The 17,586-nt window shown below is 61.6% G+C and overlaps 3 protein-coding genes across 10 annotated transcripts in view; 2 read left to right on the plus strand and 1 right to left on the minus strand.

Moving 5' to 3' along the window:
• The first annotated feature begins 45 nt into the window (after positions 1–45).
• Positions 46–12,858, plus strand: RCE1 (Ras converting CAAX endopeptidase 1). Of its 4 annotated transcripts, XM_061202125.1 has the most exons (9): positions 46–335; positions 485–587; positions 682–765; positions 1,038–1,116; positions 1,649–1,816; positions 1,943–2,014; positions 2,284–2,346; positions 12,529–12,602; positions 12,718–12,858. In XM_061202125.1, the coding sequence occupies exons 1-9, from the start codon at positions 151–153 to the stop codon at positions 12,778–12,780; spliced, it is 891 nt and encodes a 296-aa protein (XP_061058108.1). In that variant the 5' UTR covers positions 46–150; the 3' UTR covers positions 12,781–12,858. The 4 variants fall into 4 exon arrangements, with proteins under 4 accessions (XP_061058108.1, XP_061058109.1, XP_061058106.1 ...); XM_061202126.1 differs by lacking the exon at positions 2,284–2,346; XM_061202123.1 differs by lacking the exons at positions 12,529–12,602; positions 12,718–12,858 and adding an exon at positions 2,646–3,316.
• PC (pyruvate carboxylase) overlaps positions 5,183–17,586 on the minus strand; it is a 105,607-nt gene continuing 93,203 nt past the window's right edge. For all 5 annotated transcript variants that reach the window (XM_061202118.1, XM_061202119.1, XM_061202120.1 and 2 more), the window contains 11 exons: positions 9,989–10,133; positions 9,529–9,618; positions 9,217–9,438; positions 8,552–8,708; positions 7,734–7,974; positions 7,370–7,619; positions 6,900–7,144; positions 6,635–6,814; positions 6,308–6,556; positions 5,893–6,033; positions 5,183–5,814 (listed from right to left, as the gene is read on the minus strand). In XM_061202118.1, coding sequence (XP_061058101.1) covers positions 5,566–5,814; positions 5,893–6,033; positions 6,308–6,556; positions 6,635–6,814; positions 6,900–7,144; positions 7,370–7,619; positions 7,734–7,974; positions 8,552–8,708; positions 9,217–9,438; positions 9,529–9,618; positions 9,989–10,133 — 2,169 coding nt within the window. In that variant the 3' untranslated portion in view covers positions 5,183–5,565. The remainder of the gene's footprint in view (positions 5,815–5,892; positions 6,034–6,307; positions 6,557–6,634; positions 6,815–6,899; positions 7,145–7,369; positions 7,620–7,733; positions 7,975–8,551; positions 8,709–9,216; positions 9,439–9,528; positions 9,619–9,988; positions 10,134–17,586) is intronic.
• LRFN4 (leucine rich repeat and fibronectin type III domain containing 4) lies at positions 12,867–16,803 on the plus strand. Its single transcript, XM_061202122.1, has 3 exons — positions 12,867–13,844; positions 14,282–15,640; positions 16,193–16,803. Exons 2-3 carry the CDS (start codon positions 14,292–14,294, stop codon positions 16,752–16,754), a joined length of 1,911 nt encoding a protein of 636 aa, XP_061058105.1. The 5' UTR covers positions 12,867–13,844; positions 14,282–14,291; the 3' UTR covers positions 16,755–16,803.

Below are 17,586 nucleotides of genomic sequence, written 5' to 3' on the forward strand. Positions count from 1 at the left end.
TGCGCGCGCAGCTTCTGCTTCAGTGTCAGGGAGGAGTCGGGGGCGGGGCTGGAGCCCGCGCCGCCGGATGACGTCACCCACGCTTCCGGCCGGAGCGGGCCTGGCAGCGGCGGGACCGCGTCACTGGGGCGCGCCGCGGGTCCGGGCGCGATGGCGGCGCTGGGCGGGGACGGGCTTCGCCTGCTGTCGGTGTCGCGGCCGGAGCGGCAGCCCGAGTCGGCGGCTCTGGGCGGTCCAGGCCCCGGTTTGTGCTGCTGGGTGTCCGTGTTCTCTTGTCTCAGCCTCGCCTGCTCCTATGTGGGCAGCCTCTACGTCTGGAAGAGCGAGCTGCCCAGGTGCGGGGGCTGCGCGCGCGTGGACGCGCGCGGCCAGAACCCGCGCCTCCACGAGGCGGGGCTGTGGGCGGAGCTTGGGCGAACAGAGGGCGGGGCCGCGCTGTCAGGAGGTGGCTGTGGGCCCCTTGAACTTACTGCCTCCTTCATAGGGACCATCCTGCCGTCATCAAGCGGCGCTTCACCAGTGTCCTGGTAGTGTCAAGTCTCTCGCCCCTCTGCGTGCTACTCTGGAGGGAACTTACAGGCATCCAGGTGCGAAGGAGGCGGGGCAGAGGGCAGCGGGCGAGAAGTGTCAGGGCTCACTGGGGGAGGAAGCAAGACTGATGCCCCCTTTCCTGTGGCTCAGCCAGGCACATCCCTGCTCACCCTGATGGGATTCAGGCTGGAGGGCATTTTTCCAGCAGCGCTGCTGCCCCTGCTGCTGACCATGGTGAGTGCTCTTTGCTTTATTTTTCCTTCTCTGCTCTGTGTTATTAGCGTGACGCTTCTTTCCGTGGCCTTTTTTTCTAATCCCGATTGTATGCAGCTTTTGACTGATGGGAGACAAGAATTGTGAGATGGCTCAGGGCCCTCGGGTATGCATCTATGGGAAATCCTGGCAGAGAACAGGAAGCTTGAAGTCTCATGAAGCCATGTCTGGGCAAGGGCAGTGGGTTATGGTTTGAACCTTTCCTTTGATCGCTCCTGTTTTTCTGCCCCCAGATCCTTTTCCTGGGCCCACTGATGCAGCTCTCTATGGATTGCCCCTGTGACCTGGCAGATGGGTTGAAGGTTGTCCTAGGTGAGTCCTCAGGGCCAAGGAAAAAAGTAGGCACAGGCAGTCCAGGACAATGAGGTAAGGGGATCAGTGCGCTTATGGTGGGTCCTGGACATGAGACATGAGATGTTCTGTTTCCCCATCAGTAAAGTGGGAGCACATATCCGGTGGTCTCTAAGAGTTAGTTCCTGATGTCCAGTGAGGCCCGTAGGGACCCCAGGCAGTACTTGTTGTGGACAAGAAAGCATTGTCCGTTACTTCCCTCAACCTTTGGTTTCCCAAACTAGAGCTGGTTTTGGGCAAGTTTTGATGTTTCCAGAGTTTACAATCAGGACACCTTGCCTCGGCTACTAATGCCTTCCCTTTCGGTCCCCTTGAGACACTGTTTTATACTAGGTCCGATAAAGAAAATTTGACCCTTTCCTGTTCTCACAAGTATTTATGTCTAACTTGAGTTTGGCCAGGGGGAGGTTGTGGCAGAGGGGCCCTTGGGGCCTCTAGGGTCATTTTGTTCAATAGCTAGTCACTCACTGCTTGTCCTGAATCCCCTCCCTAGCCCCTCGCTCCTGGGCCCGCTGCCTCACGGACATGCGCTGGCTACGGAACCAAGTGATCGCCCCCCTGACAGAGGAGCTGGTGTTCCGGGCCTGCATGCTGCCCATGTTAGCACCGTGCACAGGCCTGGGTCCTGCTGTGTTCACCTGCCCACTCTTCTTTGGAGTTGGTGAGTTTGTCCAACCTGGTCCTGCTGAGATCTTCCTGGCATGGGAACCAAGAATGGGGTTTGGGGCAAGGGCAGGGCCTATAGGGCAGACTGGGAGGAATGTGACGTGGTTCTCATCTTTCTCAGCCCATTTTCACCACATTTTTGAGCAGCTTCGTTTCCGCCAGAGCAGTGTGGGGAGCATCTTCTTGTCTGCAGGTGAGTCCTATAGAGCTTGCCTGGGGCAGTCCTGGGTTGGGTGTGTGAGGGTGTCCCTGATAAGTCACTCTGGAGGAAGAATGGGGAACAGAGGGCTATAGTATAGGAGGGGCCGCTGACCATGGGAGTTGGGGTGTAGAGAACAGCCTAGGTACTGGGGCAGGCAGCCACTGCCCCCAGGGGAAGGGGATGTCTCTGGCTGATGGGTGTGCAGTGCTGGGGCAGGAAGGGCATGCAGGTGTGGTCACTCGAGGCCTCCCCGTCTCCAGCGTTCCAGTTCTCCTACACAGCTGTCTTCGGTGCCTACACTGCTTTCCTCTTCATTCGCACAGGTTGGTCCTCAGTCTCTCGGGTCCCCTGGGGCTCAAGGGCCCACAGGAGTGGGTGGGAGAATGGGAATCTGTGTTTGTTCTAGGAGCGACAAGTTTCTTCTACCGCAGTCCTTGAGACAGGCTGAGCCAGGGCCCTCGGCCTGGTGTGGTTTGAGAGCTGGCAGGAAGCAGAGGCTGTGGTGTGTGGGTGGATGGGTGGGGCAGTGATCTCCTGTTTCAGGGGATGAGGGTCTTAGCCCTGGAAGGGCCCAGGGAGGTGGTGGGGCTGCTCCATGAGCTACTCTGTCTCCCCTCCCCAGGACACCTGATTGGGCCGGTTCTCTGCCACTCCTTCTGCAATTACATGGGCTTTCCTGCCGTATGTGCAGCCCTGGAGCATCCGCAGAGGTGGCCCCTGCTGGCAGGCTATGCCCTGGGTGTGGGACTCTTCCTGCTTCTGCTCCAGCCCCTCACGGACCCTAAGCTCTACGGCAGCCTTCCCCTTTGTGTGCTTTTGGAGCGGGCAGGGGACTCAGAGGCTCCCCTGTGCTCCTGACCCACGCTCCTGTACACACTTCTATGAACTCTCATGGGCTTCCCAGCCCCTCCCCATCAAGGGGTACTGCAGGGGAGGAGCTGGCTGGGGTCCCCGAGAACTCAGGAATTTTTGTAGGGGATTGAAGCCAGAGCTAGTTGAATCCCAGGGACCAAGAGAAAGGAGTAGATATCCAAAGGATGTGGCCCCTCTTGAAAGGGGGTTGAGGAGCAGCCGGGAGTGAGGGGACAAGGGGCAGGTCCCAGGAGCCGTGCACTCCCTTCCTCACTTTGGACTGTTGCTTCTCTGAGCTGCTCTGTCCCCCCTGCCTCTGAAAAGCTGCTCGGGGGTGGAATTTACAAAAACCCTCCCCCCACCTTCCCAGGGTTTTCTCATTGTCTTTTTGCATCAGGACTTTGTATTGGGATATTAAAGAGATTTAACTTGGGTAACATGGCCTTGGACCTTTGGGAATTAGTCTCTTTGGGGTCTTGGGAATATGCCCCCCACCTGGTCCTGGCTACCTTGAACACTAACCTCTAGGCAGGTAAGCCTGGTAGGCATAGTTCCCTGAAGTACCAGACAGGATGGGAGCCTGTGGTTGCCCTGGGTCTGCAGCTTTCTCCTTCCTGAGCAAGGCCCCAAGTCCTAGCACAGGTGGGCCTGGAACTAGGTACCAGGTGTGGGCCCGGCTCATCCTGGGGCCTGTGCCTATCTACCAGGATCAGAGTAGAACCCAGGGCCTTGACCCCAGTGACGGAGCCTCCAGCCTCTGAGAGGGTGGGGGAATCCACTGTGGGCCTTCCACCAGGACCTCCCCAAAGTCTACCAGCCTCACATTACACAAGAGGAAATAAGTCGAAACTGGAAGCTCAGTCACCTGGGAGGCTTTTTTGGCTCTCTCCACTTCAGACCTCTGCCACCGTGCCAGTTGTTTGGTCCCTGGAGGAACCCAGAACAAAGGTCCAGCGAGCATAAGCAACCCTGCCAAGCAACACTGTAACTCAGGGTTCTTTCTAGAACTTGGTAGTATTTTACCTGCTCTTCCTCGTGTTTTTGGAATGGTTTTTATAGTCTCATTCCGCTGCCCCTAGGACACCCCCCCCCCCCGCTTTTTTTTTTTAAACATTCTTAACGTTATCCCCTTAGGTCCCATTCCAGACTCAAGGAGGTTGTCCCAAGTCCCCTTCCCTGAGGCTGGTGGTCAAAGGAAAGGAAACCGATGTGCAGTCACTCCCCACAGCTCCCCCAGGTTGGCTGTGACTAAAGTATAACTGGATCTAAAAGGGCATTGTGACAGTCACATACCTACCTCGCTGGAGAGCTTTCCTCTCCCCCAGCCTGTGTAGCAGCTGTCAGGGAAGCCAAGGAATTGAGCACAGGCTGGTTTTAGAGGGTACATTTGGGATCTGGGAGTCCAGAGAGGAGGCGGCCCAGGACCACACCAAAGGTTAGGTGTAGTACCCTGAGAGCACCAGGCTGGCAGGGTGCTGGGATGTACTTCCTGCCTGGTCCCCTGAGGGTCAGGGGGTCTGGGCTCTGTCCCTCCTCTGCCTTATGCTCCTGCTCAGGAACTGCCCAGGGCCCCCCTGCCTTTCTCTTTACTCACCATCCTTACCTCCCCTGTGCAGTGGGCAGCAGTGCAGTGACACGGGCAGGGTTGCTGTCCCACCCCACAGGTGAGGGAACTGCAGGGCAGAATTAGGATTCTCCCGAGGGCTGTTTGGGGGGCAGGGGGTCGGGCAGGATTAGATCCTGGGACTCAGTCCAGTGCTCCTAACCTCCCACCAAAATCCATACCCAGAGGTTCCCACACCCAAGGGTCTCGTCTGCCTCTAGAAAGTGGTGTCTGTTTGCATCATCTAGTTCTGAATAGGGTGGTGGGTTGGTCCCAGCTTAGAAAATAAAGCAGTGTAGTTGAGAAGCAAGTCCACCAGCAGCCTGGGTTTGAACTCTCTCTGCCTCTTAACTAGCTGTCGGGTCCTGGACAAGTTATTTAACCTGCCTATGACTCCATTTCTGTGTCTATAAAATGGGTGAAAGTGTTAATAGGTGTTGAGTTAATAGGTGTTAAGTGCTTGGAACAACCCCTTCCCCAGCCCAAGCTCTCAGTGACAACTAGCTAATCCTGTTTGGGGTATGTATACAATAGGCACTTAGTAGTGACTTAAAACCAGGGCCACTGTTGTCATCCTCAGTACCCTCCTAGGAGGAAGACACAATTGACCGCCCCCCTGCCCATGGGGGAGTCCAAGAGGCAGCCCTGCCCCTCTGCCGTGTGGCACTAGGGTGGGGTGGGCTGCACAGGACCCAGAATGGAGGGAAGGGGAAAGCCAGTTTTATTGAGCGAAGTTCTCAGACCTGGGACTTAGGTTTCCCCTGCAGGAGGCAGGGCCCCTAAGTCTGCTCCCCTGGGTCCCAGGCCTGCCTGCACCCCCACCTCTAGTCTCCAGCAAGGAGGGGACCCTTGTTTGGCAAGGGATGAGTATGTGAGCGACTGTCCACCGGCAGGGAAAGGACAGAGGGCAGGAGGAGAGGCACGGGCCACCACAGGCAGTGTCTCTCCTGCCACAAACAGCTGAGGACAGGAGCTCCAGGGCCCAGCCTTCCTGCCCTCGGGCACTGGCTGGCCTGGGCCCGCCCTGGCAGCGCAGCATCTTGAAGGCTTGGGGTGGGGATGGCCAGGCTGCCAGTCCGGGGCAAGATCACTCAATCTCCAGGATGAGGTCGTCACCCTCCAGTGTCATGTCTGTAGTCACGTGGACCTTGCGGACAGTGCCCTCCATGGGCGAAGTCACTACAGTCTCCATCTTCATGGCACTGAGCACACACAGAGGCTGGCCCTTGGTCACCTTGGCCCCTGCTGCCACCTTGATGTCTATCACCTTCCCAGGCATGGGTGCCCCAATCTGGCCCTTCACATCCTTCAGGGCCTTGGGGTGGAAGTGCATCTCCTGCAGACAGGGGAGAGAACGTGAGACACCAGGCCCTGCCCATCCCCGCCGCCTGGCTGGCCCTGGGGGGTGCTGTACCTTCATGGCCTGAGTATCCTTGACCAGAATGGATCGCAGCTGTCCATTGAGCTCAAAGAAGACCTGCCTCTGGCCGGCCCGGTTCAGGTCACTTATGGCCAGGGCTTTGATGTGCAGCGTCTTGCCTCGCTCCAGCTCCACCTGCAGGGAGGGTGTGGAGGCTCAGAGCTGGGGTGGGGGCAGGTGGGGGGAGGGCAGCACCCTGACCCAATCCCAGGCAAGTCCCCCCTCCCTGGGTCTCAGCTCCTCACTTGTAAAGGCCTAGCTCCCTGGTCTCTTAAGGGTACTTTGTGAACCCACAGCTCACGAGGCCGGGTGACGGCCAAGCCAAAGCCTGGCACTCTAGATGTGCTGGGGTCCTTAGGGATAGCAGGAGTGCTGCGGTGGAGTGCAGATGGGTGCCAGAGCTACTGACCTCAAACTCCTCTGCAATTTTGGGTCCCTGCAGGAAGAGGCGGGTATTGAGGCTGTCCAGGGGGCCAAAGGTGGCAGTGAAGTCCTTGAAGTGGGCAAAGACGTCGGGGTACATGGCCGCTGAGAGTACATCCTCCGGGGTCACCTCCTCCCCATGCCGTTCTATCAGCTCCTTCTCCAGCGCCTGCAGATCCAGGGGAGGGAGGGAGGCTCCGGGCCGTCCCTCCACCCTTGGCAGGTCCTTTAGCACCTGGGGTGCAAAGCAGAGGGTCAGGCCTGATTCCTGGACTCCCCTCCGCCCCACCACGTTGTGCTGGGCCTTCCTTACCTTGGAGCGAAGGGGCTCAGGGAACCCCCCGTGGGGGATGCCAATGTACCCCTGCAGGAACTCCACCACTGAGCGGGGGAAGGACAGCTCTTCTGCCTGAGCTTCGGCCTCTGCCCGGCTCAGCCCATTCTGCACCATAAACTGGGCCAGGTCCCCCACGATCTTGGAGGAGGGGGTTACCTGAGGAGAGGGGACCCCTGGGTTAGGGTGCCAGGCACCGTATAGAGGCCCAGAGGCAGGGGTAAGAGCACTGGGCCTGGCTCACCTTGATGAGGTCGCCCAGCATCTGGTTGGCCTCCACATAGGCCTTCTTGACCTCCTTGAACTTGGAGCCGAGCCCCATGCTGTATGCTTGGAAGTGCAGGTTGGTGTACTGGCCCCCTGGGATCTCGTTCTCATACACATCAGAGTTGCCAGACTTCATGGTGGCTGTGCAGTCAAAGGCCGCATACAGTCCCCGGGCCCCCTCCCAGTACTCACTGTAGTCAAACACACGGTCCAGGGGCACCCCTGCAGGGAGGCCAGAGGCAGAGAGGGCTTAGAAATGTGCTGAGCTTCCAGATGCTCCTCCCAGGACCCCAGGGCCAGGTCAGGCCACATCGCAGATGTGGCTGATGGAAGGCAAGACCAGGCCAGGCCGGAGCATCTGGATTCTAGGATACGCCCAACTCTGCTGGGAGTGGTGAGGGCTGCAGCTCTGAGAGGGGAATGGCCTTGGGCTGCTGCTGTTCCTACCTGTGTCCAGGGGAGTCCCTCGGGTACAGGCCACCAGGGCCCCCATGCTGGGCTGTGAAGTCATTCCAGACATGGAGTCAGCTGCCACGTCTACCACATCAGCGCCAGCATGGGCACAGGCCAGCATGGCTGCTACGCCTGCCCCTGATGTGTCGTGGGTGTGGATGTGCAGTGGGAGGTCAGGGAAGCGGTCTCGGAGGGAGGTGACCAGCATGGTGCAGGCCATTGGCTTCAGCAGCCCTGCCATGTCCTAAGGGAAGAGGGGAGGAGAAAGAGAAAGACGGTGAGGAGGGGGCGTGACATGGGGGGAATGAGGGACATGGTGGGGAGACTCCTGGGGGTGGGGTGGGCTGGGCCCAGGCACCTTGATGCACAGGATGTGGGTGCCAGCTCGCACCAGCTCTTCAGCCAAACCCATGTAGTACTGCAGCGAGTATTTGGTACGGCTGGGGTCGGCCACGTCACCCGTGTAGGAGATGGCGGCCTCCACCACACCACCGGCACTGCCCGCCGCCTCCATGCCCAGCAGCAGGTTGGGCAGGTAGTTGAGGGAGTCAAAGACCCGGAAGACATCCATGCCATTCTCCTTGGCCACCTCACAGAACCTGAGTGGGTAGGAGAGCTCAGGGGTTAGCGCCATCCCACTCCCTGCAGCACATCCTTTTCTGCCTCCTGGCCCACTTGCAGCCCCTGGGGAATAAGATCTGAGGGTCGGGTCCGGCATGGGGCGTGGCACCCACAGAGCCAGGGGGCACCACAGTATGTCCATAGCGTGGACAAGGCCTCTCCAGGGCAGCCTGGGCTGGGCAGGGTTGCCCCAGCAGCAGCCGGCAAGGAGCGGAGCTGTCCTGTGCTAGTCGCACGCAGTGCAGCTCAGTCTGCCCAAGTTCGAAGAATCTGCTGGGGATTCTGCTTTGCAAAGGAATGGCAGGCTGAGGGAGACAGTGAGGCCTGGGTTTCAGCCCCAGCTCTACACCACGTGGCCTGGGACAAGTCACCTGCCCTCCTGGGGCCTCCACTGGAAGCCCTCCCAGTTCTCTGACTAACTTGCAGCCCTTGCTGGGTACAGCTACCGAGAGACTTGGTTTCAAGCCCGCTGTGGGGAGTGCAGTCCATTGCATTGTGGCCTGGCACCTGCTGGGCCACATTGTGCAGTGTCTGCCCACCCCACCCCAGGCTCACTTGAAAACCACATTGTCGGGGTAGTTGGTGTAGCCCACAGCATTGGCCCCCCGCAGCAGCATCTGGAACGGGATATTGGGGACGAGCTCCCGGAGCTCCTGCAGCCGCCGCCAAGGGCACTCGTACAGGAAGCGCATCGCAACATCAAATGTGGCTCCTGCACAGGGACCAAGAGGCCCAGGTCAACCCCGAAACGTCCTGGGGACCCCACCATGCCCTGCAGCTCTGCAGCCTGAGCCTCTGGCCCTAACACCAGGCCCTGCTCATCTTCAGCATCCCTCACATCCCAGCCACGATCCCTGCAGACTTTTTCCTTTGCTGATCTCTTGGGACAGCTCAGGTTTACTGTGTCCTCTCTGCATCCACTTTCACAGCCCTCACCCCATATTCTGTGCTGTAATTAACAGGCGGGCATCTCCTCTCTGACCCTGAGCTGCCTGGGTCTCAGCTCTGCGATCTCATGCCCAGCACCAGGACTGGCTAGAATGGGCACCAGTCACTGTTTGCTAAACACATGAATGCCATGCCTTGTTCAGGTCTCACTTGTTCCCAGTGTTAACATCTCTAGCTATTCCTGGAGAGCCCGAGTGGCCTGCCTGTACTGTGGATACCACATCCCTTCCATGCACTGTCCCACATCCCATCCCATTCCTCCTCCAGCCTACCTCCCCAGTTCTCTATGCTGAAGAGTTTGCTGAAGTTGTGGGCAACATAGGGGGAGATCTTTTTGAGATCGTGGGTTCGCACACGCGTGGCCAGCAGTGACTGGTGGGCGTCCCTGAAGGTCGTGTCCATCAGCAGCAGCCCCTGGTGGTTCCTCACTGCTCGAGCAAAGCCCTCGGGACCCTCCCGCAGCAGGATGTCTCTGAAACCAGCTGGGGGCCGGCCTAGGGCAGACTGGGGCATTAGCACCCATCCTGCAGGGGGCAGCCTCCTCTTTGTCTTCCCTACGAGGTGGCAGAATGAATCTCACCTACCTATCGGCACCACAGGGACAATAGGGTCCGTGGGGCTGGGGCTGGCCTTGACGGGGATCGGGGTGGTTGGGCCGTTCACCATGACATGTCCTGGGGAGAGAGTGGGCAGTGGGTCAGGGCAGGCTGGGCAGAGTCTGAGTTGAGGGCAGAGTGAGAGTCGCTGGGCTCAGGGATGGGGGGATTCCTCCAGGATCCCTGGTCTTCCAGCTGGCCCCTGTCCTCTCCAAAGCCAGGGCCTCCTGGGTCCAGGCAGTGGGGACCTAGTGACGGCCACATGGATGGGAAAGGGGGCCTCTAAAATCAGGAGCAAGGAAGGTGGGTGGGGTGGGAGGGTGAAGCAAAGGAAGAAGGTGCAGGACCAGACTGAGGACAGAGGCAGGGGCTGCTAGGAAGCTCTCTGGGCAGGGAGCCAGAAGCAAGGCATTTGGGAGGGGAGAGAAGGGCAGTCTCGGGGCCGGACCAAGGTAGTGCAGCAGCTTCTGGGCCCGGTTCTGTGCAGGCCGCAGCTGGAATAGCTCTGGGTTCTCATCGATGAACTGGGTGTCCACGGTGCCTGCCAGGAACTGCTGGTTGTTGAGCACATTCTGCAGGAAGGGGATGTTGGTCTGCAGGACAGAGGTGGGTGGGAGGGTGTCACCATGCAGCACAGACAGGGACAGGAGAGGCTAAAAGTGCCACCCTAGGCTAGCACAGCTGCCCAAGTTTCCCAGGGCACCATGCTGAGGTTCAAGGCTCCCTGTGGAGTGGCGTTCCCCCATCTCCTCACCAGCCCCACCCCCGTTCTGGCAGTCCCCTAAGCCGTGAGGGGCCTGAGCGGGTCCTGCCCTCCTTGCTTGCCCTGGAGCATGTGCTGAGCCCCACCTCCTCCTTCCTCAGGGATCTGGAAATAAGCACCTCCTCCCATCCCACAGCCTAGAAGATGGATTCGGCCTTCCCCACGGCAGTGCGGCATAAAGCAGCCCCCTTCTGGCCCTGCTAGCTGCACCTGTTCAAAGAGGCTCCCGCCTCCAGCACCCTCCCCGCCACACACAGCACAGGGCCATGCCCTGATAGTCTCCCTACGGGCCCTCCTTCCAGTTAAGGGGGCACCTTCCCAGCCTTCTCCTGCTAACAGCTCCCACCAGGATGTTCTCTCCCTGGGCTTCCAAGACATCTTGCTCCCCTCCTTCTCCTCCCTGGTCCCCACTGGGGGCTCCTCCCACCCCTGCAGGATGGAGTTCTCAGGGCTGTCACTGGGCCTCTTCCCACACAGCACACTCTCTCTGGGTGGCCTTGTCCCGGGCCTCCAGCTCCAGACCCAAAGTGGAAATGCCTCCTGGGCACCTGTCCTTGTGTGTCCCTCACACAAGCTCATCAGGTCCAAAATCAGCTTCTCTTACCCAGTCCTCTGCCTTCTGCTGGGTGTCTCACCATCTACCCAGCTACCAAAACCTCTGCTAAAATCATCCTCACCCACCACTCCTGTGCCACTGGTCAAGCCAGACGACTCTACCACAGCCATCTCTAGACTCTGTGACCCCTGTCCTCAGGCCATGCCTTCTGCCAGGCTTCCTCATCATGGCCACCGCTAGCCACACCAATCTTGCCTTGTGCTCTCACACTTCCACACCTGCCTGGTAAGCTCTTCCTGGAAGTCTGAACTCAAAGACCTTCTTTGTCCTCATCCCCCCGCCTCACGGTGGAGCTGGATGCTCCCTTTCTAGGACTCCATGGGATCAGCTGTTGGAAAGTTCCTCCCTCAGCCTCATCATCTTTTGCTTGTCTGTATTCCTCACATGCCCGGGAGCATGGGTGCTGTCTGAGGGACCGGTGCCCCTGTGCTTTGTGCACAAGGGCCCCCAGTTCTGCTCGTTAAACAGCTGGGTGACAGAATGACGCTAGGGCAGGGTAGAGTCCAACATAGAGGCCACATGGGGGCCTGGGAGCCAGCGCTGTGAGAGATGCCCCATGACTGCAAGTAGAAGGGATTCCAGTGTACGTGTGCCTATGACCATATGGCTACAGCCTGGCTGTTACTTCAGAGAAGGCAGCTCCATATGTCACCCATTCGTGATCTCTGTTGGCACCTTCAGTAGGGTCTCCAGGCCCAGCATGAGCTGCTGTGCCCTGTTGCTACTGTGAGAGATTCTACCTGTTCCCCCAGGGCTCCTATCACCTGGAGGCCCGGAATGGGAAGGGTGCCTCCCCAGCCAGCATCCCACTGGCGGCCACTGCAGAGTGGGCCCAGCCGACATTGCCTCGTGCCTGTCTGGCGTGACCAGTCTGCCTGTCTGCCCCTGAGACTAGTCAATGCTCCTCTTAAAGAGATGGGGACATTTCAACTGCGCCAAGGCATGGCATTTGAGATGAAGAAACCTGTTAAACCATCTAAAGAACCTGGAGCCACCTAGGGGTGGGAAGGATCCTAAGAGACCGCCCCTGTCCCACCCTGCATGTCCCTTTTGTAGACCCCTCCCCCTTTGTAATTTTCGGAGGCTCTGTCATCCCAACTGTACTCCATGGGGATAGGAACCAGGCCCATCTGGTTCCTGATGTACCCCAACTCCCCGCACAGAGTGGCACACGATGGATGCCAGTAAACACGTACATTTAGAGTGAATGAAAACATTTTTGATGGGGAGAAGAGGAACAAGGGGATATCTAATGCCACTGAGCAAGAGTTGACCTGGGCTAGGATCCAGTGCCTTCATTTTACAAATGCAACTGCCGAGGCCAGGGGAGTGGCAACGGTAAGAATGGCTTCCAGCGGCCAGGTGGCTCAGCCCCTCACAGGCTGCTTCATTTCTTCTCCTCTCAGCCCTATGAAGCACATAAAATTAATACTCTTTGGCCTAGATAAGAAAATTGTGTCAGTGGTTAAAAAACTTGCCCAAGGTTACCTGGTGCACCAGGCAGGGTTAGAGTTCTGTTTCCCTGAGGGAAGGGAAAGGATCTGAGTAGCCTGAGGACCAGGAAATACTTGGGGGAGGTAGTGACTTCCCTTGTTTCCCATCTGGGCAGCCACGACGAAAGACCAGAGTGCCCGACCTGGTTCCCAGCCCTCAGCGCTCCCATCCAAGCCCCGGATCTCGGAGGTAGAAAGCAGGGAACTCACGCCCCCCCACCCCGCCCACCACTAACACACACACCCCGGGAGCCCCTTCCCAGCTGAGCCGTCTAAGCCGAGCTCGTCCCGGGCCACTCTTCCAGGGAAATGGCCCGGTTGGGGCAGAAGCTGGACGGAGGGGCTGCCGGCACAGCCTGGACCACTGACGCACAGCTTCAAACAGCGTGCCACCGTCGGCCTGCTGGGAACCGCGCGGCGCAGACCAGGCAGGGCGGGGAGCCCGGGAAGGAGGAGGGAGGGGCCCGGCAGCGGGGGCGGAGCACAGCGCCAGACCCAAGGCCGAGCCCTCTCGGCCCCACCCCGCGGGAGCCCTGCCTTGGGGGAGCGGGAGGGGGGGGCATCGCCCCAAACCCTCCCCTCCTCCCGCAGGGCCCGTGCCTGTTGGGGACCCTCCACGTGACTTGGCGATGCAGAACGGTTATGACCTTCAGCGTGTGTCTGTGAATGCAAGGGTCCCAGCAACAGTGCGGGTTTGCACCCGGCCCTGCCTGTGGGTGTGGGGACGTGTGGGTGTGTGGGCATGTGTGGGTGTGTTCGGGAGGGTGCCCAGCGACATGTGACAAAGACTCTCGTCTCTGGGAGATGGTGAAGGGGCCCGCGAGCTGGCGCTTTGTCTGGCTGTCTGCAGAGTGACGGTTCGCGCAGCGGCAGCAGGCGCCAGTGCGGTGCAGGATGCAGGGGCGCCAGGGTGGCCGGGGGCGCGCGCGCCTGTGCCAGGGTGAGTGCACTGCGGCGGCGCCAGGGGGCTGCGCGGCGGGTCCGCGCCGGCCCGGGCCTCGGGCGTGATCAGGAGCCACCCGTGGGCCCTGCAGTGGCCGCGTATCCGGGTGACCTCGGGAGCCGGCCTGGGCCCCGGTGGATCCCCGCGCGCCCCTCCACGTCCGCTCTCCACGTGCGTGTCCACGGTGCGCGTGCTCGTTGGCGCGCACCCCCCTGCCTGTCAGTGCTGCTACTGCTGCTACTGCTGCTACTGCCGCTGCTGCCGCCGCCGCTGCTGCTGCCGCCGCCACCGCCGCCGCCGCGCCGCGGAAAAGGTGCCGGGAACCGAGTGAGCCGGGGCCGCGGGCCCGAGCGCCATGGGCCGGAAGGCGTGCGGAGGGCGGCTGGTCAGCCCCGGGCCTCACCCCCGCGGGAGAGCCGCCTGGAGTCGGCAGGGGCCGGCCGGGCCCACGGGGAGGGCGGCCCGCGCCCCCTGAGCTACGGACACCAGGTGAGGGGGCCGCGGGGGACAGACTGGGGGTTGGCCAGGGAGGGGCAAGGGGCCACGGGAGGGGTTGGGGAGGGGCACCTTAGCAGGCGGGGGAGGGGATGGCGCCGAAGGGATGCCGGAGGTTCCAGGGGACGCCAGGGAAAGGAAGTTCCGGGACCCTCCCTGCTCTCATGGCCACCTCCGCTTCCTGCCTCAAGCCTCACCTTGTCCCCAGAGCCCGGACTCCCCCTAACTGCTTGGGAAATGTGACCTTTACTCTGGGGGCCCTGGCCCTGCAGGCTCCAGCTTTCTCTCAGCCTTGGGGGACCCCTTGGGCCTCTGACCCTGACCCCACCCCCAGGCCAGGCTCTCGAGGCTGGCCCCTGAGACTGGGTCTTGGGGCAAGTGGGCACCTGTGCCAGACCCACCTGTGCCTGGGCTGTGACCCTTCCCTACAGGGCGCTCACCATGGCCCCGCCGCTCCTGCTGCTGCTGCTGGCCAGTGGAGCGGCCGCCTGCCCACTGCCCTGCGTCTGCCAGAACCTGTCCGAGTCGCTCAGCACCCTCTGTGCCCACCGAGGCCTGCTGTTCGTGCCGCCCAACGTGGACCGGCGCACAGTGGAGCTGCGGCTGGCTGACAACTTCATCCAGGCCTTAGGGCCGCCAGACTTCCGCAACATGACGGGGCTGGTGGACCTGACGCTGTCCCGCAACGCCATCACCCGCATCGGGGCCCGCGCCTTCGGGGACCTGGAGAGCCTGCGCTCCCTGCACCTGGATGGCAACAGGCTGGTGGAGCTGGGCACCGGCAGCCTGCGGGGCCCCGTCAACCTGCAGCACCTCATCCTCAGCGGCAACCAGCTGGGCCGCATCGCGCCGGGGGCCTTCGACGACTTCCTGGACAGCCTGGAGGACCTGGACCTGTCCTACAACAACCTGCGGCAGGTGCCCTGGGCCGGCATCGGCGCCATGCCTGCCCTGCACACCCTCAACCTGGACCACAACCTCATCGACGCATTGCCCCCGGGCGCCTTTGCGCAACTCGGCCAGCTCTCCCGCCTTGACCTCACCTCCAACCGCCTGGCCACGCTGGCGCCCGACCCGCTCTTCTCCCGGGGGCGCAACGCCGAGGCCTCGCCTGCCCCGCTGGTGCTGAGCTTCAGTGGGAACCCCCTGCACTGCAACTGCGAACTGCTGTGGCTGCGGCGGCTCGCCCGGCCCGACGACCTGGAGACGTGCGCCTCCCCGCCTGGCCTGGCCGGCCGCTACTTCTGGGCGGTGCCCGAGGGCGAGTTCTCCTGTGAGCCGCCCCTCATTGCCCGCCACACACAGCGCCTCTGGGTGCTGGAGGGCCAGCGGGCCACACTGCGGTGCCGGGCCCTCGGCGACCCTACGCCCACCATGCACTGGGTCGGCCCTGACGACCGGCTGGTCGGCAACTCCTCCCGAGCCCGGGCTTTTCCCAACGGGACCCTGGAGATTGGGGTGACGGGTTCCACGGACGCGGGGGGCTACACCTGCATTGCCACCAACCCTGCTGGCGAGGCCACAGCCAGGGTAGAACTACGGGTGCTGGCCTTACCCCACGGAGGGAACGGCAGTACCGAGGGGGCCCGCCCGGGGCCCTCGGACATTGCCGCCTCAGCCCGCACTGCTGCCGAGGGCGAGGGGACGCTGGAGTCTGAGCCAGCTGTGCAGGTGACGGAGGTGACCGCCACCTCGGGGCTAGTGAGCTGGGGGCCAGGGCGGCCGGCGGACCCTGTGTGGATGTTCCAAATCCAGTACAACAGCAGCGAGGACGAGACCCTCATGTACCGGTGAGGAGGCGCTTTGTAGTCCGTGGCCCCCAGCGTCACCCCCAGCAGCCCTCCTCTGAGCCCTGCTCCACCCCTCGGGGCTTGGCCACCTCTCCTGCTCCTTCTCTCTCCTCGGGCCTTCCACATACCCCTCCTCAGCTTCCGAGCTGCCTGGGCCGAGTGGGGGCTGCAGGGGGAGGGGAGGGGGAGGCCTTAGGTGTGGCAGAGCCGGTGAGGCCTCGGGTATTGGCATCCGTCTGCATTTAAGCTCATGGGCTTGGCCCGCACACGCATGTTGTTTGTGCATCTGGCGTGTGATTCTCCACCGCCTCGAGGCCAGCCCTGGGCCCGGGTGTCAACGTGCACACCTCTCTGGCCCCTGACAACCGGCTCCAGGGCCACATGCGCCTGTCTTGTTTTCTCTGCCTTCTTCAGTGAACACACAGGCCCATGTGGTCCTGGGGAAGGAAGTGTTCAGAGCTGGGACCTGGGGGCGCATGGTGAGGCTGGTGGGGGGTGGGCTGGGGCCTGGGCCCCCGTGCCTGCGCTCTGACTGCCTGCCCTTGCCCGCAGAATCGTCCCAGCCTCCAGCCACCACTTCCTGCTGAAACACCTGGTCCCGGGTGCCGACTATGACCTCTGTCTGCTGGCCCTGTCACCTGCCGCTGGGCCTTCCGACCTCACAGCCACTAGGCTGCTGGGCTGTGCCCACTTTTCCACGCTGCCAGCCACGCCCCTGTGCCACGCCCTGCAGGCCCACGTGCTGGGCGGGACCCTGACCGTGGCTGTCGGGGGGGTGCTGGTGGCTGCCTTACTGGTCTTCACTGTGGCCTTGCTGGTTCGGGGCCGGGGGGCCGGGAATGGCCGCCTCCCCCTCAAGCTCAGCCACGTCCAATCCCAGACCAACGGGGGCCCCAGCCCCACACCCAAGACGCACCCACCGCGGAGCCCCCCGCCTCGCCCCCAGCGCAGCTGCTCCCTGGACCTGGGAGACACGGGCGGGTGCTACGGGTACGCCAGGCGCCTCGGAGGGGCCTGGGCCCGACGGAGCCACTCTGTGCACGGGGGGCTGCTCGGGGCCGGGTGCCGGGGCATGGGGGGCAGCGCTGAGCGGCTGGAAGAGAGTGTGGTGTGATGGCAAGGGAGCCAGCCCGGGGTGGGCGGCAGAGGGTGTGGGGTGGGCAGCCTCCTGGCCAGGTGGGTCAGTGCTGCCTGGGAGTCCCTCCTGGTTTTACCCTGGGTCCCTTGGGCAGGACAGGGGGCCCTCTCCCTGGTTCTGGCCTCCAGTCGGGCAAAACGGGACAGGTCCCTGTGACAGGTGCTCACGGCCTCCGAGGCAGGGGCTGCAGCCACCAAGTGCAAGTCTTGTTTTTCTTTATAATAAAATTACTGGGGTCACCTCAGCGCTAGTCTCTGGTCTCGCCCTGCTAGGTTCCCTGAAAAGAGAGGGGGGACTCCGGGCCAGTGGAGGCACAAACAAGACGGGGTCAGCGCTGGGGCTACCAGCCCCGTGGAGGCCCAGCCAGCCTGGGGTGCCCTCGGACCCTGGAGTGCTGTGGGGCCCAGCGCCTCTGTGCTCTGTGCCCACATCTGAGCGCAGGGAACGCCCCTTCCTGACAGCACATGGGCAGGATGTCTTGCCCTTACCTGGCATGGGCGTTACAGTGCACAGGGCAGCAAAGGGAGCAGGTGGGAGGCGGTGCAGCCCTTCTGGGCAAAGGGACCTGGGCTGGTAACGTTCTTCTTAGCAACTCAGTGAGGAAGTCCCCGTTGGTTCCCGTGGGTGACAACCTTATTCACCATTGGCCAGGGCACCTTCTGGATGTATAAAATGTCATCCCAAAGGGATTGGAAAGGGACTTGGAATCCCATTGCCCTGCTCTCAGTCTGGGACGCCCCTAGAAGGTTCCTGTCGGGGATGCAGGCCCTGAGCAAGATCTTGGTTCTCAACTGCTCCACTGATGCCC

Source organism: Eubalaena glacialis, chromosome 10 (genome assembly GCF_028564815.1).
Source record: "Eubalaena glacialis isolate mEubGla1 chromosome 10, mEubGla1.1.hap2.+ XY, whole genome shotgun sequence".
Classification (NCBI taxonomy): Eukaryota; Metazoa; Chordata; class Mammalia; order Artiodactyla; family Balaenidae; genus Eubalaena; species Eubalaena glacialis.